The following is a 16,892-nucleotide window of genomic DNA, read 5'->3' on the forward strand; positions in this document are numbered from 1 at the left end:
ACCCGAGTTTTAGAAATAGCATTTTGAAACTGCACAGATTCTCAACCATTCATAGAGAAAATACATATATCAAATAGACAGTTTCTTTTTTCCCTGTGTTTTGTAGAATTTCACATTAATAAGTTAATGTACAGAAGTGGGCTTACTTTTTTATGTTACCAATAAGATTGATAGTAAGCAAAACGTATTACCATAACCATTTTATAATAATTAGTTATATATAAAGACACTCCAACTGTACTAGAGTGAGGGAAATTGATAAGGGTAGAATGTAACAAGAGACTTCACCTATTTCTGTGACATTATTTTTCTTTTCCTATATGTGAAATACAGTAAAATTAGCTTGAGCTTTGGAATCATAAAGAACTAATATGAATCTGATTGCTGTCTTATCATTTCTATCATATAGACAGAATCTTGTGGAAATTGAGTAAATTTTTCATATTACCCCTGTAACTGGACAGTAATAAAACTTTTTTAAGGCTATTAAGAAGATAGATACTTAATGTTGCTTGATGATTAATAATGTTTAGATGAACATTGACCTCCCTCCCACATGGATTTCTCCTTTCATTTGTTAGTAAGGTTTTTAAAAAAATAGATCTTATTTTTATAAAAACAAGTTTTTAATCTTTGTTTTGTTTCTTTCTTTCCATTCTCACTCTGCTTTTTACATTATTTTGAAGTTTTGTGTATCAGACAACACATGAGCTGTGGGATTTCCTCTCTGAGTTAGTTTTTAATGTTGACACTCTCTCAAGTCTTTAATGTTGACACTCTCTCACTAGGAACCTTTGTAAATAAAAAAACATGGATGAAGGATGATGAATCATAGGGAGAACAGACATTTCCCAGTGAGATGATTCTGCAAATTTGACTAATTAAGTATTCTTCCTAGAATGCTCTTCCCACTTTTTAAAAAATTAAATAATAAAGTTGGGTGAACGATTATCACAGCTTTTTAGTAGAGCAATTTATTGCTTTTGGTTTTTGTCTAGATGTTTTATTTTATCTACAGTTGGATCTAATATACACTCTAATCCAGATCCAGTTGTAAAACCATTCTGAATAATTAAGTTAGAAGATTTTAAGGATACGAAAACTATTTTCTATTCCTTTTTTTGGTCACTTCTAAAAAAAGAAGTGTGAAGACATTGGACTGGTGTTGGCTGGAGTGCCTTTATTATTTAATCTAAACTATTTTAAAATGTATTATATGATAAAGCATTGAAGTGACCTTCAAATAGCATCCCTCAGAGCTGCTTTTTCTCTCTAGTCCTTAAGTTAATGTGATGGTAATCTCTTTTTGTCTTCAAGTAAACATTACCTTTCAGGTAGTATAATTGCTGTCTATTTTTTTTAAACCTGTTCTTCCTGGGGTCTTTGACAACAACAAATACAGTTGTCAGCTAGTATAGTTATTCCCTATTGTGTTTAAATTATTTGAGGGTGAGGATAATATCAATGATTGATGCTACCTAGTAGTATTTAAATCACTGGATGATAGAAGGCATCTTTCTCTTCCGAGAAGATTTAAAAAATAAATTGTATAATGTGTACTTAGTACCTCTTTTACCCTGTGCTTATATACTTAGGATTGAATAGGACAAAATACATATTTTAAAAACATTGCTCTAAGTGTCAGGACATTTGCAAATGTTGTAAGCATTTTATTTTTCAGTAAACATTATTAATAAATATTATGTGAATATATTCATAAATGGCACTCAGACAAGGTAAAAATAATTATTTTAGGAGAATTTAGATTAAAAGTGGGAGAGTAGTTAATTGTATAGTATTAGAATTCTGACTGGCAATTTGATGAACTGGAGGAGAAAAGGATGGTCTGTAGTAAATCAGTAACAAACCTTTCAGTTTCAGCAGTAGAGCTAATTTTTTACAAAATAGAGCCACTGGGATCAAGCATTTTATGCACAGCAGCATATCTAATTTAAAAGTATAAATTAGAACTTCTCTGGCAGTTCAGTGGTAAGACGCCAAGCTTCCAGGGCAGAGACATGGGTTCGATCCCTAGTTTGGAACTAAGATTCCACATGCTGTGTAGTACAGGCAAACATTTTTTTAAATTAAAAAAAATTTTTTTTAAGTGTACATTAGTAACTTTGCCGGGGAGGGGTATGAAGAAGTGTTTGGAAGCTGGCCTGAGAAATGAAAATACTCTTTTGCTGTAAATTTTTTTTTTCTGCTTTTGTGTATTTGTCAGAACATAACATTTTCTGCTCTTTAAGGAAATTTGGGTAAGGGAACAGTTTAAAAACACTTAAAACATTCTGGCTTATGGATTAGATTGCATTAGTAAACAAAAGAGCAAATTGGTGAATATGAGTTAACAAAAATTTTGAATAAGAAATTTCCCCATATGCATTTATTTGGGTATTAATAATTTAATTTTTAAAAGTTTGTTTTAAAACATTGCTTATTGTAACATATAAACTTATGTTGGGTGGGAAAAGTACAAATGAGAAATTGAAACTGTTTTAAACATGTAAATTAAATGGTAGACACTATGATTTTTGGGTTTTGGGGTTTTTTTTCCGTTTTGTTTTCATTTTTGTTTTTTGGTAAAGTAATCTGGATTGCTTATTTTATATGCTGGGATGCTAGTTGTTTTTTCTATTAATACACTTAACTTGCATTCTAGCTTCGCCATTCAGAGACAGGCATCGTGTGGTGGGTTGTGTGACAGTGTCTGTCAATAGTGAAGACAAATAGTGCCAGAGACACTTAACCCATCCAATCTCACCCAGGGTATAGGTCGGTCTCGTTTTCAGACTTCTTCATAAGTCTTTTTTTCTTTCTTTCTTTCTTCCTTCCTTCCTTTCTTTTTTTGTTTCTAAATAGTGAATTGATACTGATTGAAACTAAAGCTTTATGTAAAGTTTTAAACTTTACGTTAATATTTTAAGAAGAAGAAGAAAAGTAGAAAATGAAGGTTGGCATGTAAGGTGTTGACAAAGCAGGTTTGCAGCCACTTTGTGTGTTCTAGATTTTTCAATCCCTTGGCAACATGAATGTTGGCCTTATAAAATTTTTTCTGTCAATATCTTTCTTCTTTGATCTGAAAATATGTTCTTATATCTGGTGACTTTTATCAAACAAAATGTTTAGATTTGAAGTCATTGTTACCAGTAAGAAAAATGAAATACTTAAAAAGAATAACTTAGGCTGAACAGTAAGTGTTTTAGATCAGAAATGGTTTCCAGATAACCTGTGTTGTTTTTTATTACTATTTTCTGAGCAGTCTTGTTTACTCCTTCTCCGTTCCACTATTGGGTTCACTTAGCACACTTGTAAATTTTTATGGCTTTTTTTTTTTTTTTTTTAAGGAAACTCAACTGATTTTGCACTGATATTGAAAAGTTATACAATATAAGTGCATATTTAAATACTAGAGACCACATTTTTATCTTGGAAGTTTAGTTAAATGTCATTTCTGTTATATTTTTAAAAATCAGTGAAAGGTATTTGTTTCTTTTGAAGACTTTAAAGAATGTTTCTAATTTCATAGCTTTCTATAAAAAGTTTAGTTAGGTCCACAAAGTATCATCTCTTTTTTATGGTATTTAAAGCACTGAAATGATGTGATAATTTAATTTCTTGTTTACAAATCTAGAACTAATAGTTCTCAATTTTAAAATGTAATTTAAGCAAACTGTGTAAAATATACATGGGTTTCTCTATGTAGTATCATTTAAAACTCCATTTTCATCTTTCCAAACAAATTAATAATACAGTTGACCCTTGAATGACAGAGGGTTGAAGTGAGTAGGGGTGCTGTCCCTTAGCACAGTCAAAAATCCATGTATTACTTTACAGTTGGCATTCTGTATCCTTGGCTCTTCATCCACAGATTAGAAATCTAAAATGTTCTTGCTATTATTTTATGCATTTATTTTTAATAGATAATATTAAGAGTTTGCTACATTTTTTAGTAAATTTATCGATTAATACACAAGTATGTAGGGGCTTCCCAGGTGGCTCAGTGGTAAAGAATCCACCTGCAGCAGGTGTGGGTTCGATCCCTGGGTTGGGAAGAGCCCCTGGAGGAGGAAATGGCAACCCACTCCACTATTGCCTGGAAAATGCCATAGACAGAGACCTTGACAGGCTACAGTCTTGAGGGTTGCAAAGAGTCATACACGACTGAGCATGCATGCACACAAGTAAGTCACTTGACTTATATCTGAGTTTTAAGAAAGAAGATTCTTAGCACATTTTTGTAGAAATAGTAAGTAAGTTACCTCTAAACTCTTTTAAGTTACTTCCAGACTTTTCCTGTAGCAGATAATGTTGCTATAGTAAGATATAGTCTAAGCATTTTGAGTAGTAAATCTTTTTTTTTTAAACCTGATATGTGTCTATTATTAACACATGGGTACATTTATTTACCAGTTTAATGTAACTCAGTATACATAGGAAATACTGACCTTCCCGTAAATCAATTTAATTAAAAAGTAGAATTTTTACTACATGGAAGTCATAGTATGTTACGTGTCTGGGGAGTCTAAGATGAGAAAGATGTTGTCCATGCTTTCTAGGGGCCCATAGTTCTTACCCCTTACTTTACCACCTCACCTGGCATTATTAATGCACTTAGGTGATGTTTTCCTAACCAAAATGTAACATGCTTTTGTGAAGGGTTTTATACACCATCTTCATTAAGCATCAGAGGAACAATGATACTATTGTAAAGAGTTTTATAGTTCAAAAAATTGTCTTATATTCATTATGTTCTTAAAATAAGGAGAACTTTAGTAATTTAGGATCGAACTGAGGTAACCTTTAAAAAATAATTTAAAAAATTAAAGATGCTTGCTACTGTCTTTTGACAGTTTATGTTTAATAGTTTTGTGCTCATGAACTTTTTAATTTAATAAGTATATCCAGGAAACTGCAGGTATAATATTCAAAATGTGTGTTAGATGTCCATGGAAAATGTAGAGAATATTTTAACTTATGTAGGGTATGATATCACAGTTTGGCATACCTGTCCCAGAACAGATATTTATGTACAGTTATATCAATTGGGTTTTATAACCATGATTTTGAAATAAGACTTGCAAGATTTAATCACACATGCTTTTAAAGAGCAATGCTAGATTATATCTTGCATATTAAATTCATAAGTATCATATAACTTACTTTTGAGTTCATGATTACATTTTACCTAACTTTCTGTCTTTCATGGACAGGGATCCCTGAGATGTTCATATTCTGCATTCTCATTTGCATGGTACCTAGATTCAAAGAGTGGGTGGGAGAAAATGTCTTTTTAGAAATACAAGTTCACAGCATTCATGTTGCATGCTTTGTGTGTTCCACTGCAAATATTGCATGCTGCATACTTGTATTTTTCTGAAAATAATGAACATAGGCTCATACATACAACAACATGTAGTTTCTTTTTTGCCAATAGTTGGAACAGATGGAGGAATGTTAGACATAATACCTTTTTTATCTTTTCTAAAATGAATTGTCATATTTTTCAAAAAAATAAGGAAAACCTTGTTATTTAAACCCAAAGTGGCTACAAATCAGCTCCTAAACTGTCACTGACATTAGTATCTAGAATTTTGTAGTTTTTACAAATCTTTTAAAATATTTATTTACTAAGAAAACATTGCATTAATGCATGATACAAAAGTGATAAAATTTTTCTTTAAATTGGAATGCAGTTAAAGTGACTGAATTTTTCCAATTTCAACTACTGCATTTGACAAGGATACAAACTGGAAAATGGAACTGGTATCATCTAATTGGATTAAGTGCCTTAACTCATGGTAGTTGAGAAAATCTTTCCATGTGGCATTATGTAGATTACATTATTTATGGCTAACATTAGTAACAGTATTCTTCAGCCTTGACAGCAGTGAAAAATTATGGATGAATTTAGTTCTTTCAATGATTTGAGTGTTTTGGTGCATTTTTTCAATTTAAAAATAGATCTTTGGCACTTGGCTTTTGATTGTCTGAACATTGGCATTCTTACATTTCACTCTTTACATAATTAATGTGGATGTTGCAATTCTAGTAACTGGACATCACAGTTTTAAATTTTATCTTGCCACTATAAAACAGTAGCATACATGGTATAGATAAAAATTAATTTCAATTTAAACATATTTTTAGTTGTCCATGTTGCCTATTTTCATTTTTGTATATGTTTATGATTATAAACCCTTCTGTATCTTATACAAGATAAAATTGTATAGGACTGATAACTTCCAACTGTAACATAAGTGTGCTTCCATAGATTATGTTGTTAAAGGGTTTAATAGTTGTATTTTTCAATGAACTGATCTGCCAGTGGCCACACATTTTGAAAAGATCTACTTTCGACTTTTTTGGTTAGGCATAGGCAAGGGAAATGATTTTATAAAAAACCTTTTTATAAGAACTATTAATAATTCTGATTCTCTCCAGAGATTTTTTTTCCTGTTCAACTCTTTCGTTAGACTTCAGTCAATAAAATTGACTGTTTACTCACCTGAAGAAATTCCCTTAATAGTTCAAATCAAGTAGACCTTTTAAAGAGAGAGTAAATAGACAGTGGTAACCAAGTGCTGAATGTGTAATCAAGTACTTTACAAGAAAAATCCATCCATTAATAAGTCCTTCCTCTGTTTTTCATTCTGCCACAAAGGATGGTATTATTAGAGATCATGGTTTTGAACTGCCACTTACAACTTCTGGAGACCCTCAGTAGTTAACTTGCTTATCTTCTACAGCCCAGCCTGTTCCAAATCAAACCTTTTTCATTTTTATTCTTCTAGGTTTTAAAATAATTGTAGTGACGGTACCAGTTCCATTTTGCCTCCAAGTCAGTTGATTATATATTTTTTCTATTTATTTCTCATTTTATAATTGATATCTGGAATAATCAGCAGCTCTTTTCTCATTTATTTTCTCATATTTTTATTCCAGGATTTGCCTCTGAAGCAGGGAGTGTCTGCATTAAAAATGACCTGTAGTTCTCTGCTTCATAGGTTAGAAACTTATTTTAATATTTTGTGGCTAAGCACAGTCCCACTTTTCAAATTCTATAATGAATTATTTAATTGGCATTGAATGTGGACCACAAGCATATATTTCATATTGGGGTTTTTTTTTATTATTTTAAATGATTAAAATTCAATAGAAATATCCAGCTGAGGCAATAAAAGCTTTGTTCTTGCTTTACAGCCTAAAACATTAAATTAGATTTTTTAAAATCTTATCAATTATAAGAAGTAAAATAATGCTATTTTGGCATTTTTTTTAAATTGTGCATTTTTAGGCCTTGTATTGCTTGAAGCATTTATATTCTAAAACTTAACCAAATTCCAACTATTCATTATGGGGAAAACAATCAGTTCACAAATCACTTTTCATTGGGACTGCTAGCCAGCGTAGGTGAAAACATGTATAGTGTATTTACTCTTAAATTGTACACTGCAGATGCTTCTTCAGCTCCCTCCTCTTCCTCCATGGGCGGTGCTTGCAGCTCCTTTACCACCTCTTCCAGCCCTACCATTTATTCTACCTCAGTCACCGACAGCAAGGCTATGCAAGTCGAGAGCTGCTCCTCAGCCTTGGGGGTAAGTAACCGAGGGGTAAGTGAAAAGCAGTTAACCAGTAACACAGTTCAGCAGCATCCATCAACACCGAAGAGGCACACAGTCTTGTACATCTCACCACCACCTGAGGACTTGCTGGATAACAGTCGGATGTCCTGCCAGGATGAGGGGTGTGGATTGGAATCTGAGCAGAGCTGCAGTATGTGGATGGAGGATTCCCCCTCCAACTTCAGTAACATGAGCACCAGTTCCTACAATGATAACACTGAGGTACCTCGTAAATCACGAAAACGAAATCCAAAGCAGAGGCCGGGGGTCAAACGACGAGATTGTGAAGAATCTAATATGGATATATTTGATGCCGACAGTGCCAAAGCACCTCACTATGTGCTTTCTCAGCTTACCACGGACAACAAAGGCAGCTCAAAAGCAGGAAATGGGTTGGTATTCACATTTTTTTTAAAGTTCTCTCACCATTATGCAAAACAAAAAAATAAGTCATTCCTCATTTTTCTTAATTGCTCAGCTCAAGTTTGCATCTAAAGCAAAGATACTAATTTTATCATTGATAAACATGAAAATTTTAACTTAAAATGATCAGGTTTCACAAGAGAAGATAATAAAATACCAGCAGATTTTGCCAGTAGATATCTTAGTAAGGGTATGATTAAGTAGTAGAAAATGAAAATAATCTGTTTAAGAAGTAACTTAAATTTCAGATGAATTTATAATTTTAAAAGATTTTTAAAATATTTTTACTCATTGAGATAACTAATAATGTAATGGCTCTAGCTAAAACAGACTTTTACAGAGGGCTAATTTGTTTTCTCTTTCACATTGTCTCCCCCATATGATTCAGTTTATTTCCATTTTTGTGAAGACCTTATTTTCCTTTTATTTGATGAAAACAAAAAACTAAATTGATAGTTTGAGTCTCAATTTAGATTCATGTATTTATTTTAAGCTTTTTGTTTAATATATTTTGCCAGTTTAGGATTTCTTTAAAAATAAATAGATCACTTTTTTTCTGTGATTCTGGGTATTTAAAGGGTAATAGAACAGAATCATGGTACCTATTTTGATTTTTCATTCATTTCTGCCAGTTTACAACACATACTAGATATATTTCAGTAGCTATATTATAAAACGTTCACTTCTAAAGTACAGAACCCTATGACTTTCCAATTCCTTTGATACTTTCATTGTAACATTTAATTGCTAGACTTCTGATTACATTTTCCTGCAGTATATTCAACGTAGTTTGATAAAGTTTAACTTACTGGATCTTGAGAGATTACTTTTTTTGGATGGTCTTTTAGTTGACCAGGATCTCCTACAATTTTAGGTTGTCACAGAATATGATGGAGATGCTTTTGATTGGTTCATTATTTGATTACATCATTGGTGGATTTTTAGATAAAAATCTGATTGAGAGTTAGAATATCTTTAGTGTTTCTTAAACTTGTCCTTAAATATTTTCTCAGTATATTTTAAAAGTAATATCTACCATTTAAGCAATGATTATTCTGTACTGCTCTCTTCTCTGCTCTCATCTAAAACTCCTTTGGGGTGATGAAGTTACATAAAAAATGCCCATTACTCCTTTGGGGTGATGTAGTTAAATAAAAATGCCCATTTAAATATTTTTCATTTTTATAAAGTCCAGGGTAGGAAATTATCTAAAAAATATTTATATACCCTTTCCAAAAGTATTGCTGTTAGCAGAGTCAACAATTGTAGGACATTTTGTATAACTATAACCTGTAGAATAATGCTCTGAAACATAGTAGCATAGATATAAAAGGTTCATATGTGTCTATCATTAAATACAGGTATGTGTTTATTTGGGCTTCTGTGGAGAAAGTGGTTTTTTTTTTTTTTTTAAGTTCCATAAGAGAGATTTTCATTTTTATACTGAAAAAATGTTAAAGTTCAGATGAAGAACAAATAAAATTTTGACTTAACAGTTAGTCAACACACATGATTTGCAGTTGCTGTTAAAAAGATATCTTGACATACGTCTTTTCTGCTTCTGCTTTTGTATGATAGATATATCTTAGAAATGATTTGAGGTTACCCAGGGAAAGTATAATAACATTTGTCAAGACACAGTCTCTCATGAAATAATTCATGGAACAGAAACTCATCAAGCAGCAGAAGAAATGTCCAGCTTCTTAGGTAATGGAAAAACATTTGACACTAGCCTATGAAAATGATGGAAGAAGTTTAAACTTTGAATTTATAAGAACTATATTGAGGAAAGGATAAAACCATATGTAAATATAAAAAAACTAGGTCTTTGGAAACAATTGTTAAGAGGATCTCAAAAAAAGAGTTCATAGATGTTAGAAAATGAAAGAAATTTTGCCATAAAATTTCAATTTATATAAAGCTACGTTATAGAAAATAGACTTTAAAATATTTTGGTACAGCAGTTTTTATTTATCTTCAAGATGGAAATAGCATTTTGTATAATTAAAATGTTAAATGAAAGAATTTGCTAAGAAAACAAAACTATTTTTAAAAAACTACTCAGTTATTTAAGCATCCCATATTTTTCGTAAATTCTTCACCTAAATATCCTGAGAATCAGTAGCCCAGTGTCTCTTCTAGATATTCCTAGAGATTAAGATATGATATATGTGAAACTGTTTTAGGGATTTTGTAGTAAAAATTATTTTTGTGACAGGCAACCAGAATGATGTGCAGCACAGAGGAATTAAATTATCATTTTAAGACTTCTGAATGGAATATGGCAAGATAGTGGATTTTCTTTTTAGATAGTCAATTTAAAAGTAAAATCCCATACAAATAGCTGCTATTTTCTTATTTTTTCTTTAAGCCATAAAGCATTAAAAATTAGTAATTTGAATGAATACTTTTCTAATAATTAGTTGATGTTCAGTTTTACACAGCCTGATATCTAAATATGTGTGTATTGCATTTTTACATTTAAACCTAGAGAATAAAGTTAGTTTTAAGGGCTTTTAAAAGTATCATTTCAGAAACTGATTACATGTGTTGTTCTTTAAACCATAATGTGTATACTTCATTACCTTAATAGTTTTCATCCCAAATGAAATGTTTTATTGAAATAATCAAGCTTAGTATCTTATTTATCCTCATAAATATTGCTTTGGCTACCATAAGTGAATACAAGCCATATCTTGCCAAGTTAATGATGTGCTACAGTTTTCTTATATTTCAGACTAAAAGTCTTCCATTTTTCATTGTAAAGTTAATAGATATTAGTTACAAACATTTGAAAAATGCAGAAAAAAGGAAGACAAGAAATAATCTATAATCTAGTAAATCAATACAACTAATTTTAGTCCCTTTCAGTGCGTATTTGGGGATGTTTTTATATGGTTTGAGTGAATATTTTTGCTTTGATTTTTAAATAAATAAAATTTTTTTTGACCACACTGTGCAGCATGTGGGATCTTTGTTCCCCAACCAGGGATCAAACCCTCGACCCCTGCACTGGGAGCACAGTCTTAACCACTGGACTGCCAGAGGAGTCCCTGCTTTGATTTTTCAAATGATTAAAAAACAGTATCACTATAGAATTTCACATGCAAAATACTGTATTCACTGCAAAGATTTGAGTTTCTACCCAGAATAATGAAAAAATAGAATTTATTGCCCTTTGTTCTGACTTTGATTCCATACTTTTATTCATAGAATTTTTTCTTCCAGGACCTTTTAAATTACTTATACAGGTAATCTGTGACTTAATTATGTCAAACTTCATCAACAAGTTTGCCTTCATCAGCAAATATTTTTCAGCTTCTTTTGTTTTGGGACTTGTGCAAGATTTAAGGAATATGAAGATGATGGAGCAAAGTACTTCCCCCTCAGAACCCTGAACCCTTTTTCTCAGTCAGTCTGACTGCATTCCTTTGCATCCCTTCTTCCCTCCATTCTTTTGTCCCTTTCCTAGCCATGTGTTCACCCTAGTCCCAATTCCACTGAGAATGTAGCATTTCCCTCTTTATTATTGACTACTGAGGCAACAATTTGATTAGAAATGACAGGGGTAGGGACTTCCTTGACAGTCCAGTGGTTAAGACTTCACCTTCCAATGAAGGCGATGCAGGTTTGATCCCTGGTCAGGGAACTAAGATCCCACATACCTCAAGGCCAAAAAAATAAAAACCCAAAATATAAAACAGAAGCTATATTGTAACAAATTCAATAGAGTTTTTAAATAGTCCACATATTAAAAAAAAAAAAAACTTTATTTAAAAAAAAGAAAGAAAATGGAGAGGTAAACATTGGAGCTAGGTTTTAGGCTGCTTAGCCACCTATGTTTGAAGTCATAATATTTCTCCTGGGACCTGTTTGCTTTTGGACAGGATTTTGGCCACAGTCATCTCTTGGATCCTGTATCTTCAATATAAGTGTAAACTTTAGGACTGGGAAAATCATGCCAAAAGCGTTATAGGCCCTGATTCTGTTTTTAAATATACATAGGCAATTTTTTTAAACTATAGTATTGTTTTCTATTTATTTTTATCACATATTTACAGTACTTCAGATTAAATGTATTGACCTGAAGTCCTAACCACCACTTGAAATATTTCTTCGAACATACATTCTGCATAGCAAATGCATGATATATCAGTAAACACTGGAAACCCAACTTAAAAAAATGTTGAATTGCCTATCTTTAAAGCCCAGATTATACATTTTTTATATGCTGAAGGCTTATTTAATCACAAATGAAAATACTCTGAAAAATTAAACTTCTGGGAAAGATTGTTTAGAATAAAGCTAATTTCCAAATAAAAATCGAATCACTTTTTTTTTTAGTATAACTTTCTCAGTTTGATATACTGAGGAAGATATCCAAAAGAATATGCACATGTACCTTGTTTTTTTTTTTTTTAAGGCCTTTTATGTTTTTTTGTTTTTCTTTTTGCTACCCCTACTTTTGCATTTCAAGACCTATTAGAAGATAATGATAATCTTGTAACTTTATGTAACCCTCACACATATATGTAATTTTTAAACTTTATTTTGACTGAAGTACAATGTGAAAGGTTACAGTGACATTAGCTATTCTCTTTCCTGTTATACTTGGTTTATTGCATTCAGTCTTCCTTCCTCTTGCTACGTATATGCATTCTTTGTCTTCCCTGTCCAACTTTATTACAAAATTCAATTATTAGTTTTTTTAATTGAAGTATTTAGTTGATTTATAATGTTGTGCCAATCTTTGCTGTACAGCAGAGTGACTTAATGTGTGTGTGTGTATATATATATATCTGTATGTACACACACACATTCTTTTTAATTACAAAGTTTTAAAAGATACTTTGCTTATGGAATGTATTATTCCTTAGCCTGTATTTATTTTGTCAGTAAGGTAATTAGTTGTTTTTTATGTTATTGCGTGTTCTCTTTCTTCCTTTATCTTGGATGACTTTTGTAGAAAACTCTTTTTGATACTTTTTCCACTTTGTGCTTTGATTTCTCAGAACATTGGAAAACCAAAAAGGAACTGGAGTAAAGAAGAGCCCTATGTTATGTGGACAGTATCCTGTTAAAAGTGAGGGAAAGGAGCTGAAGATAGTTGTACAACCTGAGACCCAGCACAGAGCTCGGTACCTGACTGAGGGTAGTCGTGGCTCAGTAAAGGACAGAACACAGCAAGGCTTTCCTACAGTGAAGGTACTTATTTTATTTAGCAGTAAATGAAGAATTTTATCCACTTTTATTTATTAGTTATTTTGTTTTTAACCAATAAAAGCTGTCTAAAATAAAACTAATTGCTGTATATATTAGAAATTAAAGTAAAAGTCTGAATCATAAGCCAAATATTGTTGCTCTGATGTCATTTGAATTTTAGTTTAAATGGAAACAGAATGTGCTCTAACAAGTAAAATATATGGCAATCATGAACTATTTTCCCTTTATGTTTGACATTGGTAGCAACTCTTTTACATTCTTTCCAAACCTGTATTTTAAAAATATTTTAAAGTGAATCCAAAGAAATATTGTAGAAATTATTGTGGACTTGGAAAATAAGGTTTTTGAGATGTCGAAAGCAATCAGGTCTACTCAACTCTGAAAAGAGTTGGTTGATAGGTAACTTAAGTTTTCAGTTTAGGAAACAGGATATCAATTGAGTCTTTAGCGTTTCAGAACTTAGACTAAAAGGAAGAAGAAGGAGCAGTTAAATTTCAGCACCTGGCTTACCTTATTATAAAGATTTTGTCTCTTTGAAGACAAACCAAAATAAAAGTGGGTAGGGAATATTTAACAAGTGTTCCTACCCCTTGCAAAATACTAAACAGGGAGGAATTTTGGCTAGTCACAGGGTAGATTCTTGTAAATACAGTTTGTGTAAATGTTTTAGTTGAACGCAGTTTCATTGAACTGCCTTTCTTTTTATGCATGAAAGAAATAATGGTAGAAACTTGAAATCAAGAAACTTACTCATGACCATTATAAGGTTGGTTAATAGTTACATGTACCATATCATTTCTACCCCTCTACTGCTCACCACACCAGTCCTTCTTTAGTCCCCCAAACTTAGGACAAGTAACAGGCAAGTGAAACATTTAAATTATGCTTTGTGTAAATATTTGTTTAGCCAGACATTTTGATAGTTTGAAAATTTTAACCTAACTGCTCTGGCTTTAAGTAAGTTTTGTCTAAGTACTCATCTATAGAAGTATTGTTAGATTAATTGCCTGTAATAGGGGATGAATTGCCTGATCTTAAAAGTTTATTTATTCACTCATTCAACAGATATGGTACCCTTCTATGTGTCAGACACTGTTCTCTGGTACTGCTGACTAACAGCTTGGGTGGACTGCTTATTTGACTCATTATGATACCATTGATACTGAGATACAGCTATTCTTGAATAAAAAACATTTATGAGTTATTTTTAAGCACTTTGATGTGCATTGTACAAGTTATTTTGTGATTTTCTATGTTTTGTATTAGCAGCTTCAATGTTTAACTATAAACCTTATCAAGAACCCAATTTATTTATTCATCAGCATACAAACTGTAGTTTAATTTATGAAGGCTTGTTAGAGACCTGTAAATGACCCATAGGTCCTGGTTTGAACCAGCAGTTTTTCATATCATAATATTAGTTCTGGCCCATGATTTTATGATGTTGCATATATGCATCTAGTCTATAAAAATAAGCCCCGTTCCTCTATTGTTTATATAGCTGAAGGTCAAATGCTTTCCTACCCAATAACTTTCACAGAGTAAAAATTTAGTAGATGTACTCTTACTTGATGATGATGCCACTAACACAGTTTAGTGAATTTTCCGTTAGTGGTGGTGGTAAATCCTGAGTAACCCAGATGCTTTGGCAGTCCACAAATTTATAAATACCTCAAAGGATTGTGTATTCATTGTCGTTTGGTTGTAAAAATTAATTACAAATGATAATTTTTCATTACACATCTAAAATTTTAATTAAAATGTGATTGTTGCAGAACTAAAACTTAAAAGTTTTCTTGAAAAATTTAGCTAATTCTCCTTTATGAAAACATTTTTCCTCTGTTTTTCTGAAGGACTTATTTCTTTACTGTAATCCAGTTGTAAATATAATAATATAAGACTTGACCTTAAATGTTTGATTTTTACAGTTCGATTATTTGAAATACAAATTAGTGTTTATGCTCCATGTTATCCATTCCAGCTGGAAGGCCATAATGAGCCAGTGGTGTTGCAGGTGTTTGTGGGCAATGACTCTGGTCGAGTGAAACCACATGGATTTTATCAGGCCTGCAGGGTAACTGGGCGAAATACAACTCCTGCAAAGAAGTGGATATCGAAGGCACTACTGTTATAGAAGTTGGCCTTGATCCAAGCAACAATATGACACTGGCGTGAGTACTTACTAAAAATTTTTTTCTTAGTTCATTACACTTTTGCAATAGAAGGAAAAGTTTTTAGTTTGTAATGTAAATATAAAAGATTTTTAGTTTTAAGCATTGCAAATAAAAAGAATAGATTATGGCAGAATTGTAGTGGAGGAAATGAATTCTTGCCCTTTGCTAGAGAATTCCCATAGTGAATGGCAAGGATATAAAAGCAAGGTGGAATGCTGGCTTTTGGCAAAATAATATAGACTTATATGTTGGTTTTATAATATTAACATTAAAAACTAAAATTACAACCAATTTGATTTGCTTTCCTAAGTTCCACTTTTGTAGTGTTTGCAGTAGAAACTGACAGACATCATTCATGGTATCTTTAACCAATCTTGGAATGAAAAAGCATATTGTTAGTCTAAATTTACCTTTTATTTCTGTTTTCCTGTGTTAAAAAAAAATGATGTCCTATGATTACCTATTTTTCATGTTATGCATTTTCATTTCCTGAAATATATTACAAGTGTTAAGGATTTAAATTAAAAATTTTTTTCCTTACCCCTTTTGTTGAGGACCTTTAATCTGAAAGATAAACTTAACAGCAGCAAATATTGATATGGGATAGACCTTGTAATTATTTGTATTGGATAGCTAAAGACTTTTCTTTATTTGGTGTTTTTTTCTTTTTCTTTAAAGCTATTTTGAATAAGTAAGAGGGAAATAATAAGTTGGAAAAGGGAAATTTTGAAACATATTTAATAAAGTTTTTTTTTAACTTTTGGGATTATAAAAGTAAATGTATATGGTGGAAGATAGAGATTACTGATTATAAATATAGTACTTATTCCTTATAAGTTGAAAACAGAATAAAAATTTTAAATTAGTAAAAATAGTAGTAATAGAAAGCTAAAAACATACTCCTCAAATGCCAGCTTCCAACTTAATAGAACTAATTACAATTTTGACATTTATTTTTTCATCCTTTTTTCTGATAAAATGAGATGATACTGTACTCACTGCTCTGTAACCTACTCTTCACTTACTATGAGCATTTTCCCATAACATTAAATATTTAAAGTGTACATTTTAATGGTACAGTGTTCATTTTGGGGGGAGACAGTTGCTAGTTTTTTCCCAAGTAAAATCTGTTCCTTATTTTAATATCTGAATTAGGTATAAAAAGGAAGAGGATAAATTTAATTTTTTAAAGCAAAAGTATCTTTTTTTTCTCTTTTTTTAAAATTTAAATTTATTTATTTTAATGGAGACTAATTACTTTACAATATTGTATTGGTTTTGCCATACATCAACATGAATCCGCCACAGGTGTACATGTGTTCCTCATCCTGAACCCCCCTCCCACCTCCCTCCCCATACCATCCCTCTGGGTCATCCCAGTGCACCAGCCCCAAGCATCCTATATCCTGCATCAAACCTGGACTGGTGATTTGTTTCTTATATGGTA

The 16,892-nt window shown here is 31.6% G+C and overlaps 1 protein-coding gene across 1 annotated transcript in view; it reads left to right on the forward strand.

Moving 5' to 3' along the window:
• NFAT5 (nuclear factor of activated T cells 5) overlaps positions 1–16,892 on the forward strand; it is a 119,691-nt gene that overhangs the window by 64,373 nt on the left and 38,426 nt on the right. The window contains 4 exon segments of the mRNA XM_002694839.7: positions 7,459–8,017; positions 13,061–13,253; positions 15,253–15,364; positions 15,367–15,442. Of these exon segments, the coding sequence (XP_002694885.2) occupies positions 7,459–8,017; positions 13,061–13,253; positions 15,253–15,364; positions 15,367–15,442 (940 nt within the window).

This window comes from Bos taurus, chromosome 18 (assembly GCF_002263795.3).
Source record: "Bos taurus isolate L1 Dominette 01449 registration number 42190680 breed Hereford chromosome 18, ARS-UCD2.0, whole genome shotgun sequence".
Classification (NCBI taxonomy): domain Eukaryota; kingdom Metazoa; phylum Chordata; class Mammalia; order Artiodactyla; family Bovidae; genus Bos; species Bos taurus.